The following is a 13,291-nucleotide window of genomic DNA, read 5'->3' as shown; positions in this document are numbered from 1 at the left end:
TTCCAAGTTCGCATGGCTCCCGGTGACGTGAAGAAAACTGCTTTTCGCACCCACCATGGCCACTTCGAATTTTTAGTCATGCCATTCGCATCTACATTTCAGTCACTAATGAACGAGGTATTCCAGCCCCATCTGCGCAAATTTGTTTTAGTTTTCTTTGATGATATCCTCGTTTACAACAAATCATGGGTAGAGCATGTCCACCATCTGAGGACCATTTTCGTACTCCTACGCCAACATAGCTTATTCCTGAAACGGTCCAAGTGCTCCTTCGGGGAGCGACAGGTTCTTTACCTCGGCCACATCATCCATGGGCAGGGTGTAACAGTTGATAGTTCCAAGATTCAGGCTATAACAGAATGGCCCAAACCTCAATCCGCCAAGGCCTTACGCGGGTTCCTCGGTTTAACGGGTTACTACTGCAAATTTGTACAGAACTATGGAGTGTTGGCAGCCCCGTTAACCAACCTGTTGAAGAGAAACTCCTTCCGGTGGGACGACGCAACTGATGAAGCTTTTCTGTCACTGCGAAATGCACTGTCTTCAACCCCTGTCCTGCAATTACCTAATTTCGCCCTCGAATTTACAGTCGAGTGCGATGCTTCCGGAGTGGGTATCGGGGCCGTACTACAGCAGCAAGGGCACCCGATCGCCTTCTTCAGCCACAGATTGGCTGACCGGCATCTGAAGCTTCCAGCCTATGAGCGCGAACTAATCGGTCTTGCCCGAGCCATCTAGCACTGGAGGCCGTATTTGTGGGGGCCGTCGTTCATCGTCAAAATTGATCATTACAGCCTCAAATACCTGTTAGAGCAGCGTCTCACCACTTCCCCTCAGCAGCATTGGGTTAGCAAACTGCTCGGGTTTGACTTCCGGGTGGAATATAAAGCGAGATCCTCTAATTGCGCAGCTGATGCCTTGTCTAGGCGAGAAGAAGACGTGATGGTTCTATGTAGCATTTCCCAACCTCGGATCTCTCTGTTTGACGACATTAAGAAGGCAGCACCACAGTCCCCAGAATGGTCGCTCTTACTGCAGAAGATCCAGACCGGCACGGTCGACCCCGATTGGTCACTTCATGACGGGTTGTTACTGTATAAGGGACGAGTCCATCTTTCAGCAGACTGCTCGTTGATTCCCACCATCATCACCAGCATCCATAACTCCACCCACGAGGGCATTCAAAAAACACTATACCGCGTCCGAACTGATTTCCATTGGCGAGGTATGAAGACTTCTATTCGAGATTTTGTCCAGAATTGCTCCACATGCCAACAACACAAATGGGAAAACCTACACCCGGCAGGCCTCCTTCAGCCCCTTTCCATCCCATCGCAGATCTGGGCCGACATCTCCATAGACTTCATTGAGGGACTTCCCAAGGTAGGGGGCAAATCAGTTCTCTTTGTGGTAGTCGACCGCTTCTCTAAATATGCGCACTTCATTCCTCTATCACACCCGTACAGTGCCACTTCGGTTTCCCTCGCCTTCTTTACACATATCTTTCGCTTACATGGGTTGCCGGAATCCATTGTCAACGATAGAGACCCGGTCTTCACTAGTGCCTTCTGGAAAGAGTTATTTCGACTACACGGCACCACCCTGGCCTACTCATCAGCTTACCGGCCACAACCCGACGGTCAGACAGAAGTGGTTAACCGCACTATCGAGATGTATCTCCACTGTTTCGTAGGAGATCAACCTCGACGGTGGTTGGAATGGCTTCCTTGGGCCGAGTACTGCTACAACACAGCCTACCATTCCTCCCTCGGCATGACTCCCTTTCGCGTCGTTTACGGCAGGGATCCTCCCCGCTTGCTGTCCTACGAGCCTGGATCTATACTCGCTTGGACGCAATCGATCACTCCTTACAGGACCGCGACGCCCTCCTTGCCGACGTCCGCATTCGCTTATAGTAGGCCCAGCTCCGCATGAAGCTCCACTATGATAAGCACCACCGGGAACTGTTGTTCGATCCAGGACAATTTGTTTGGTTGAAGCTCCAGCCCTACCGGCAGCGCTCCTTGCGCCACAAGGCTGCCCCAAAGCTGGCCCCTAAGTACTATGGGCCCTACAAGGTTCTGCGACGGATTGGCAGTGTGGCCTACCAGCTGGAATTGCCAGAGACTAGCTGAATTCATGATGTCTTCCACATCTCCTTGCTGAAACCATTTACGGGTGTTCCCCCGAACCAAGTTCCCTCCCTGCCACCCTTGAAAGATGGCAAACTGGTCCCCCAGCCTAAAACTGTCACTCGCTCTCGTTTTAAACGTGGAATCCTTGAAGTCTTGGTGGAATGGTGTGATCTACCACCAACAGAAGCCACATGGATCCCATTGGCAGAGTTCCAAGCCACATATCCAGCTTTCGAGCTTGAGGACAAGCTCGTAGTCCAGGAGGGGAGTAATGTTATGGACGCCTTCCTCGGGAAGACGTACCATCGCCGCCGGCAATAACAGGCCCCGGGCCCACCGCCAGCAGCAGCAAGGATTCAGTGATGCTCATCCTACCCAGTTCGGCAACAACAGCCTTATCTAGATTAGATTAGCTCATTTTGCTTGTTCTTATCTTATTGTTCTTATCTCTTATCTTATCTTGTTAATAGCTTATCAGATTAGGATTAGCTTAGCTTATCTTATCTTGTTAGTAGCTTATCAGATTAGGATTAGCTTATCTTATCCTTAGCAAGATAAAACTGGAAGTCTCCCTATTCAGCAAGGAGACTCCCTTTGATTAGGATTCTTGTAATCTCCTATTTAAGGAGACCCCATTATTGAATGAGATATCAAATTATTCAGTCAAGAGTGAGTTAGGAGAGTTGGTGATCTCTTGGACAAATCATCGAAGGTGCCAAGATAGGTTCATCACGAGCAGGAAGGAACAAGGGAAAACGGGAGGTTTTCCCCGTGGGCCGACCCGTGACGAGATCCTATTCCCGGGCCCTCAACAACCTATTAATTATTAGATTAGTTTTCCATTGCCCATGTGCATGTATTTATTTCTCCATGTATTTGTGTGTGTGTGTGTTTTAATATTTCATGAATTAATAGGCTAATTCTAAAATGATGATACAGATAGAGTATTTGTTTGAAAATAATTAATTTGTCACAGTACCTATTAATTTTTACATTAGTTTTCCATTGCCCATGTGCATGTATTTATGTCTCCATTTATTTGTGTGTGTGTTTTAATATTTCTTGAATTGCTTTCATGCAACACAAACAATGAATAAAAACTTATGAAATATTAAGATAAATTTCTAAATGGTGTTCCTACATGGCCGAGTATTGTGGTTATTTATTCATTTACCAAATCAACTAAGCATTTGAAATAAATTATATATACTTTACCTATCTTTTTCTGTGATGTATAAAATTTAGGGAAAGACTATGATAATTATTTTTAAGTGAAAAATTTAAGTCATGTAAGGAAGGTTCTTCATTCTTTGGAAAGAAGTAAATAGTTTTCCATTCTCTTGAATTCTCCAGAAAAATTTTGTAAAACTGCAAATAAATTTAAAATATGTTCTGGATGATGCCCAAGACTGAAATTTTAGAAAATTTTCTGAAATTGTAAACCATGATGGTGGGTAAGCATACCCTTTTATCAGTTTTCCATTCCATATTCTATTTTTCCTACCAATCCTTTGTTTGCCAGAATTATTTTTCTTTCCCTGTCTATTTAATTCTTAGGTTATTTCAGCTTGCTGTCACCAGTAAGACAGTTTAGACCTTTAATTTGGTTGCTTGAGTGAGTTGTTTAAGACGAATCTTCAAACTTTTAAAGATGTTTACATGGTTTTCTTTTGAGCAGATTGTTGGCCATGAGACACAACTTGTTCCTAGATGTCGAAGAGTATATGCACATGCCCATGATTATCATATTAATTCCATTTCAAACAACAGGTAAAATGAGGCTCTTTGGTTGCTTTTTAAGGACTGAAGATATATATATATATATATGAGCAGTATGCCAAGAAACATTGGTGAAATTCTGTTTAATTGTGAGTGATATTAAAAATGTGATTCTAAAAGCAGTAGTACTATCACGGAAATTATTTAATTGTTTTTATTTGACTATACTACAACAAAGTAAACCCTAAGAGTGAATTTCAAGTAAACCTGAGAGTGGATTTTACGTTCATGTATATGCATGTATGCACCAGATATTCACTGATACACCTAGATAAATTCCATTGTTCCAAAAAATCTGTAATTATAAGTATGTGCTTGTAATGCTATTTTAACCATGCATATCTCACCGGTTACTGGTTTGTGCTTGATGTCAAATCTTACATTGCCCTTGAAAAGATATTACTGTTTATATCCTTTCTTTGTTGTTTATATACAATATTTTTATTTCTTTTAGTTCACCATTGCTGGATTTTTCTTGTCCATTGCTTGGTGTGGTGGTAAAATCTCAGGCTATCAAGGTTGAGAATATGGGTTTGAGCTTGGGAGTGGCCCACTTATGCAAAAATTTCCAGATCTTAGGTCTGTATCCAGTCAACCCCTCCCAAGGTCCTGGATAGCTGGGACTAACATTGGGTACTGGCTGTTTAATTGCTGGGTTTGTCTTATTTGCCATTAAAGATTTGTTGCAAACAAACAGCTTAGGTGCCTGGTCCCCTAGACAAACTGTAAGGGAGATTATGCAACTAACAAAGGAGCTTGAAGTTTGTTTTAAATGGACTAGGAGATCAGCCAATGCAATGGCTGATACTTTAGCAAAGCAAGAAGTTAGTAGGCAGAACCAAGGTTTTTAAAACCGTACCGGACAGGGAACCGTCCTGGAGTCCAGTTCCCGGGTCGAACGGTCCGACCATGCGGTCTGAATGGACGGTCCACTCTGACAGAAAAAGTAAAAAATAAAAAATAAAAAAAAACAGCCAAAAACCATTGTCCGGTTTGATAGTTTGATCACCCTGGTCAGTGGTTTGCTGAACAAATCAACGGTTTTTAGCCAAAAAGCGGTTTTTGGGTAAAACGGAACTGGTCAGGTGACTGGTTCCCGATTTTTCGGTCGACCATCCGGTCCGGTCCGGTTTTGAAAACCATGGGCAGAACCTTTTTTTGGGCCTATTTGTATATTTGATGAGGGGTCACCTTGTTTTTGAAGGTGACAGTTTGTACCAAGTTTTTTAAAGAATTAATAAAAGTTACTGTTTCCCATAAAAAAAAAGATTTGTTGCAAATAAAAAATGTTTGAAGATAATTTTCACAAGTCATATTATTTTATGTAAAGCAAAAGCTTTTCATAATTGATTTTAAGGTGGTAGAAGCTATCAGGATAGATAGTAATAAGATACACATGAGGGGACTTTGTGTCTTAAATATATAAAATATATGTTTTTCCTTTTGTTACTTTGCTGAAGGTTTGATAAAGGTTCACTTGTTCACATTTTTTGTTCTTTCTTTGTCCTTTTTGTTTTGTTTTTAACTATCATCAGTGATGGAGAAACATTCATATCAGCAGATGATTTACGAATAAATTTGTGGAATCTAGAGATAAGTAACCAAAGCTTCAATATTGTTGATGTGAAGCCTGTAAACATGGAAGACCTCACTGGTATGGTTTTTCTTCATTTCATTATTTTTTTGTTATATATGTATGTGTTTATGCATGGATGTATGTATCTACACATTTGGACACAGGCATACACATATAGAGTAGCCTAATTCAGGTCCAGCAAGCATTTTCTCTAGATCAGTGTTTTAAAAGGTGTGGGAGGCGTATGCCTGGAGGCGCTCCCAAAACGCCCTGAGGCGTATGCCAGAGGCGCTGACACCTCTGAGGTGTATGCCTCTTGCGCTTTTTTCATGAGGCATGCTAGAGGTGTACAGCTCATGCACATCTGATATAAAAAGACAGAAAAAAAAAGAAAAAAGAAAAAAAGGGAAGGGAAAGAAAAAGAAAGAGAAGAAAAAAGGAGAAAAGGAAAGAAAAGGAAAGGGAAGGGAAGGGAAGGGAAGGGAAGAAAAGATAAGGGGAAAGAAAGTGGTTTGCTTACTCGCCTCTGCTTCGACAAGACCCCCCCCCCTTTCAATTAATGTTATGCATCTTTATTCTTCTTAATATAAAAGATTTTTATTAAAAATAAAGAAAAAAATGAGATGCCCCCTTCCTCTTCATCCTCTTCCTAACCCCCCTCCTCTTAAGGAGGCTTATGCCTCCTTGTGTTTGGGAGGCTTACGCCTCTTGCGTTCTGAACCACGCCTCATGCCTCTAGGTAGTGGAACACCTCGTGTCATGCCTCCGAGTTTTAAAACATTGCTCTAGATGAGTCAACTATTTTTGACATGTGGAGGAATCATGTGCCTGATAAGGAGGAAACCTTTTGAATTGTCTACACGTTTATCATACTAGTCTATGTCAACCCTGTACCCCACCTTATATTGGAGTTTCTCCCAAGCGATATTAGTCATTAGTTTCATCATCATCATCCAAGCCTCATACCGACTATATGGGGTCAGCTACATTAATCCTGTTTTTCCATTCTACCTTTGATATATCAATGTTTTCTTAAGTGAATTTGTAAAACATGAGATTCCTATTTTTGTATGTCAATACATAATTTGCTTGCTCAAAAAAAAAAAAAAGACTGGTTTCTGGTCCATATTTTCTGTCATCACACCAGGGAGGGCAGATGATGTAGACATGGAAAAGGGAAAGAATATAAGAAATAAAATTTCCCTAGATTTCTTTACCAGTGACAATTTTGTAATTTTTTGTTTTTGGTCAATTTTAGTTTTTGTAAAAGTTGTTTTTGCAGTTTGTTTGTGTTGTAAGGATAGGTTACCAATTCTTTTTTTTTTTTTGAGAAAAGTTAACTGAATTCATTAAGAAAAAAGAGGGTGTACAAAGAAACAAACAGGCGGGGATCAGACCCCTGAAAGTTGCACAGGAGGGATCTTATCACAGTACAGCACTTCTAAAAGAGCACCTAATTTGCTAATCCATCTGTGAGAGCGTTAAAATCCCTTGGAATCCAGCACAGATGAATGTTTGTATTTGCCAGTAGGTCCCTTGCTTCTGTCAGAAAATGACCGAGTCTCCATGGCCCAGCTTCCTGTCTTCATAACCAGTCTATGGTGTTTGCTGAGTCTCCCTCTATAGAAAGATGCCGAATGCCTAATCTGTTGATTAGTCTGATTCCTGTAAGTGCAGCCATCACTTCCGCCTTTGTGGAGTCAGCTATACCTATCGGCCCACTGTATACCCAGCAAGTGTTCCCATTTTCAGCTCTTAAAACTCCTCCAATGCCAGCAGTTCCAGGGTTGCCTGAGGCACTTCCATCGAAACTTAGGGCTCAAGTTCCTTCCCTTCTAAGTGAGGGGCCCCTTTTGATGGGGAAGAGGGGTGAAGGGGGGGAGGAAAAAAGGAAAAAGCCAGCATCCCTGTTTAGGTTTTTTTTTTTTTTTGATAAGTGAGAATAATTTAATTAAATCAAATAACAAAAATACAATCAGCGTAGGAGGAGGCACAAGATGTTACTCCCTTAGGACTGAACCATATACACCAAAACAGCCCAAGCCTGAGTCACAATTACAAAGTAGCCCAAAATAGATCTCCCCTTGACACCCCCTGCTTGGCCAGAGAATCAGCCATTGCATTTGTTGATCTTCTAACCCACTGAAACCTGACGGTCATATTCCTTGTCATCCATTTAACTTTCTTTAACAGATCCCTGTAGCCCCAACAAGCTGTTTCTGGCCTAATTTGCCAGCCTACTATCACCTTGGAATCCCCTTCTACTAGCAGATTTGTCACACCACTTTGACTAGCCATCTGTATACCTTGACCGCTGCTAGTAGCTCTGCCCTTATTGAATCACCTTCACCCATTGGTCCTGAAAATAGAGACAACATATTGCTGTCTTTGTCTCTCGGAATCCCACCAATTCTTGATGGTCCTGGATTGCCTTGGCAGCTTCCATCAAAATTTAATTTTACCACTCCATCCGGTGGGGGAATCCATTCAGCTTGTGATTTGATCTTGGTAGAAACTGTAGCGGCCACTGCAGCCCAATTTCTCCTTAAGTCATCGAAGGAGTAATCTGCCAACAAGTGTGAAGATTTTAACCATGAAATACTCCTTGTCAATATGCATTCCTTGATTTCAGTGAGACTTCTTTCATGTTCTTGAAATATTCTAGCATTTCTCTCCTCCCATACAGTCCACACTGTAGAAGCTCTGATACATTTCCACATTAGCTTCCCTCTTTTTGTCAATCTCCCAAAAGCAACCGGAGTGAACAACAACTTTACTTCAGAGGGCAAATTCCACCTGCACCCAAATAATGAAACAACCCAGTTCCAAATATTGGTAGCAAAGGAGCATGATATCATCAAATGGTTACAGCCCTCACCCATCGCTTTACACAAAGGGCACCAATTAGGGGTCAAGCACATAAAGGGTTTCTTCTTTTGCAAGTTTTTTACAGTATTGATCTTACCATAATAGGCTTCCCAACAGAACACTACTATTTTGGGGGGATTTGGTCTTGACCATACCTCTTTAACGGGGAAGACTTGAGGGGAGGGATTGGAGCAGAGGGCTTTAAAGAAAGAAGCACAAGTGAATGAGCCAACCGGGGTTAGGGACCAGACTCTTGTGTCCGGGTTAAGGGGGTCCAAACACACCGAATCTAGAAGCAACACCAGCTTTGAAACGCAAAGGAATTCTTCATCCCTTAACCCTCATCGAAACCCGAGATCCCAATTTAAGGCCAAAGGGCAAATTGGGGGGGGGGGAAGGAACCAAGAAATGGGTTTCTTTTTAAAGAGGGAGATGGAATAGAGAGAAGGGAAACAACCTTTTAGGGGTTGAGAGCTCACCCAAATATCTTCTCGAAAAAGAATGGAGTTCCCAGAGCAAGCATCATACCTTACAAAACTGAGGAACTTAGGGAGAATGCCAGAGATAGCCTTCCAAGGTGTTGTGAGCAAAGCCCTTCGGGATACTCCCTCATCCCAACCTGATTCGGAACAGCCATGGATACTTTTCACTACCACATGCCACAACCTCTCCCTCTCCAGGGGCCACCTCCAAAGCCACTTACCTAAAAGAGCCTCATTCTTGCTCACCACGTTCCCTAATCCTAGGCCTCCTTCTTCCTTACTCCGACACACCACCTCCATGAAAACACAACCTTCACAAAAGATTATTATGTCGTTTGCAAATTGGAGATGGGTTACTTATAGAGACTCCTTTAAACTTGTCTGAGCTGGAAGCTCACTGGTTACATTTAAAGGTAATGTGAGAAATCAGATCACTCTTCGTGTTTAAATGTGAGAAATCAGATCACTCTTCGTCTTAGTCTTGTTCTCAAACGAGCGGTTATTCCTTTCTTCCTAAACTCCCCAAAGGATAACATGCAGAATTATTTGCCACTAAACCTTACCTCTTTTACTCAGCCCTTTACCTTGCCATTGTTGGAGCAAATCCAGGAGGTGATTTGAGGCAACCTAGCTGTACCCAACTAGCTGTAGAAAATGGCTCCAGATGTCCCTGGTTTCCTGGCAGTGAATGAAGAGATGGTCAGTTGATTCCCCTGCTCTGAAACCAAGGATGCAGACATAGGGGGAGATGGAAGGTCTGCCAAAATTCTTCTTCTGCAATAGCTCAGAAGTGTTTATCCTGTGCAGACAGGCCTCCCATACAAAGAAACACACTCTAGAGGGGATGTAGTTGCACCAGACCTTCTTGAAAGGGAAGAGATAATTCTGCTCCTCTGCTACCAGGACCTTGAAGAAAGAATTGGAAGAGAACTTGCCTATAGGGTGAGGTTTCCAGACACGGGAGTCTAGGGAATTAGGGGAGATGTAGACTTCTCTGAGGGAGAGCAGGATTTAAGTTAGCTCATTGATCTCTGACTCCCCTAAGGGTCTTCTAAGACTCAAGTTTATGTTGCTCTCAGTGGGGGAAGAGGAGAGGCATTGGGAGATGGTGGCTTCTTTGTTTTGAGTGAGGTTAAAAAGTCTAGGGTAGGAAATTGCTAGAGTAGGGGAAGGTTTTCCACTTGACAGTTCAGAATATCCTTGAACCTATCCACGAGCTTCTTCGACTGAATTGATATATCAAAGGTAGTTAACTAGTTCAAAACAGTTTAGAACCCCTTTCACATTTGTTATGTTTTCCAGATCAGCTTCTAGGAAAAGAATTATATCCTCTGCAAATTGGAGGTGGAAGTGCACCTCTTCCTACTTCAAGACCTTTTATTAAATTCAGATTTTTTGTCTTGTCTACGAGCTGACTGAAAACATCCATCACCAGAGTGAAAAGAAAGGGAGAGATTGGGCATCCCTGCTGAAGGCCTGCTTGCCTTGAAATAACCTTTGGACTCTCCATTCAGTAGAATTGAAAACCAGGTTGAGCTTATGCATCCTTTCATCCACTGCAACCATTTAACTCCAAAACCCCTCAGTTTCAAGACTTGGAAGAGGCAATCCCAGTCTACTTTGTCATACGCCTTTTCAAGTTCTAGTTTGACAGGTAGACCTGACCTGCCACTCTTCCTTCTCTCTTCAACACTTTCATTTGCTATTAGGATACTGTCCACAATTTTTTGACCTTTCACAAAAGCAAACTGATTAGGAGAAACCAAATCTCCTAGGACTTCTCTGATCCTTTTTGCCAACACCTTTGCCAAGATTTTATATACACTCCCTACCAAACTTATGGGCCTGAAGTCCTTTACTTCCAAAATACCTCCTTTTTTTGGAATGAGACAAGTGAAAATTGAGTTGTTACCTTTGTTTACAACAGCCGAAGAGTGAAACTCCTTAAAAACCTCCAAAAGATCTTTTATTATGCCCCAACAGGTCTGAAAAAAGAAGATTGGAAAACCATCTGGCGTGGGGGCTCTATCTCCATCCATGTCAAAAACTGCTTCCCTTATTTCTTGTTCCTTAAATTCACTTTTAAGCCAATTCCTTTTTTCTTTTGTTAGGGTCGGCCCATCCTAGCTTCTCAGAGTTGGATTTCTAAAACTTGGAATAGAGCTTTTTAAAGTGGTTAAGAAAAGTCTCTGCTAACTCCTCTGCATCTTCTACCTCCCTTTGGTCAACTTTAATTTTTGAGATGTAGTTTTTCCTACGCCTTCCTGAGGCGTAGTTGTGGAAGAATTTTGAGTTATTGTCACCTTCCTTTAACCATTTGATCCTAGACCTTTGTCTCCAAAATATTTCTTCCCTTCTAACAACATTCTCCCAGGAGTTTCTCAAGGCTTCTCTTCTCCTCTTTCCTTCTCCATCCAAGGTACCTGCCTGATCCTTTTGGTTTAGATTCTCAAGCTCTGAGAGGATAGTACTTTTTTCCTGTACAAAAGATCTGAATTCTTCTTTCCCCCAGATTTTCAGCTTTCTTTTTAGGTATTTCAGCTTCTGTTGAACTCTGTATCCAGCCCAACCCTGTACTTTGTGTTCCTCCCACCAGGAGCTTACTTTCTTGTGAAAATCCTTGTGCAAGTTCCACATTGTTTCCATCCTAAATGGGGATTTTACTTTCAGAACCTTGTCTGTCTGCAGGACTAGAGGCCAATGGTCTGAAGTACACCAGGGTCTAATTTCTTTGATGAGATCTGGGAACTGCTCTGCCCAGTCTGGAGACACAAGAAATCTGTCTATTCTGCACCTTATCAAATTTTCTTGCATGTTTGACCAGGTAAATTGGCCATTGTGAAGGGGGAGGTCACAAAGGTTGTGTCTAGATATGAATCTGGAGAATTCCCTCATACTTCTAGTCACTTTTCTTCTATTAGAGTTTTCTTGGGAGAACCTTGTGACATTGAAGTCACCCCCTAATACCCAAGGAATATCATCATGCTCTTGTAGGGAGTCTAGCTCTTCCCAAAAGTTTTGCCTATTTGAAGGGTTGTTTGGTCCATACACTCCTGTTAGAATCCAATTGAAACCATTGGATTTATTAGTGAACAGAACTGAGATTGAAAACTCTCCTTTGTCTATCTCAATGCCGGTAACCTTCTCTTCATTCCAAGCCAAGATAATTCACCCTAGTGTTTTAAAAGCGCAAGGCGCAAGGGCCATTTTGCGCTTGAGGCGCAAGGTGCAAGGCAAGGCGCACAATTTTAAAAAAATGCAAAAAAATAAAAAAATTATAAAACATACTATTAATAAAAATATAAACTTAAGTTTTAAAATAAATATTTTAAAAAACCTATTATCTAAAATTAAATACATAAATATAATATGTAAATCATATTCAAGTGAGAATTTAAAAATGAAATCAAACATATAAAACATTTTCAAGCATATAAAACCCACAATCTCTTTTTTTTCTCAATTGCATCAAATAGCTAATGTGACATATTACATTCCTAATTCTACAAGCCACCTTTGTGCCACGCCCCTCGAGGCAAGCCCAAACAAGTCCGTGTTCACTCGCTCACCAAAGCTTCAAGAATCCCCTATTTGGTAATATTGTCCATTCATTCATCCTAATAAAATATCTTCTTAAAAGCAATTAAAATTATAAAATTATTATTTTTTGTGTGAAAACAAAGAATTTAAGACCCTACATGGACTTGTTTGGGCTGGCCTTGAGGGGAGTGGCACGGGGGTCCAGGGGCGGAGCCCTCGGCCCAGCCGCTAGACTAAAAAAAAAGGAAAAAGCGACAAATTTACAAAAGGCGCATGCCTGGGCTAAGGTGCAAGGCGCACCAGGTGCATGCCTGGGCGCACGCCTCGTGCGCCTAGGACCTGGGCGAGGCGCCTACCCTGAAATGCGCCTCGCCTGTGTGCCTAGGCGCGCCTTTTAAATCACTGATTCCCCCTGAGGTGCCTACTGCTGGAAGGACTGCCCAATTCTTTCTTCGGATTCCCAAAATTGCTCTCAACAATTTCCTATCAACCACTTCTTTCTTGGTTTCTTGTAAAATGACTATATCTGGCCTTTCTCTTCTTAATGTATCTTTTACCATGCTTCTCTTGATTTGACCTCCTAGTCCCCTAATGTTCTAACTTAAAATCTTCATTAAGTTCCAACCACTGATTTTCCCTTATCTGCCCTAAGACCTGATGCTTTATTATTAGTTAATCCCCATTGGAGTCTCTTTAGCTCTCTTTTTGAGCTTTTTTTGCTCTTCCCTGTTTTGGATTTGCAATTGCCATCACTTCCTTTTTCTTTTCCTTTCTCAAAGGAGGTTTCCTTTTCTCCGCTTATCCCCAATTTTCTTGCCATGTCTAAAGTTTCTTTGTTTGGTTGGATGACCTTTCTGTAGGTGTCCAAATTGAGTGAGGTACTGTTCAGCTTTGCTTGATGATTCGGGTTG

The 13,291-nt window shown here is 41.9% G+C and overlaps 1 protein-coding gene across 4 annotated transcripts in view; it reads left to right on the top strand.

The window, feature by feature from the left end:
• Positions 1–13,291, top strand: part of LOC148851095 (serine/threonine protein phosphatase 2A 55 kDa regulatory subunit B beta isoform-like) — a 40,252-nt gene that overhangs the window by 10,806 nt on the left and 16,155 nt on the right. For all 4 annotated transcript variants that reach the window (XM_088944777.1, XM_088944775.1, XM_088944776.1 and 1 more), the window contains exons 6-7: positions 3,814–3,905; positions 5,450–5,568. In XM_088944777.1, coding sequence (XP_088800903.1) covers positions 3,814–3,905; positions 5,450–5,568 — 211 coding nt within the window. The remainder of the gene's footprint in view (positions 1–3,813; positions 3,906–5,449; positions 5,569–13,291) is intronic.

This window comes from Nelumbo lutea, chromosome 5 (genome assembly GCF_056320005.1).
Source record: "Nelumbo lutea isolate HS-2025 chromosome 5, American lotus-T2T, whole genome shotgun sequence".
Taxonomy (NCBI): Eukaryota; Viridiplantae; Streptophyta; class Magnoliopsida; order Proteales; family Nelumbonaceae; genus Nelumbo; species Nelumbo lutea.
This window is presented reverse-complemented; position numbering and strand designations above follow the sequence as displayed.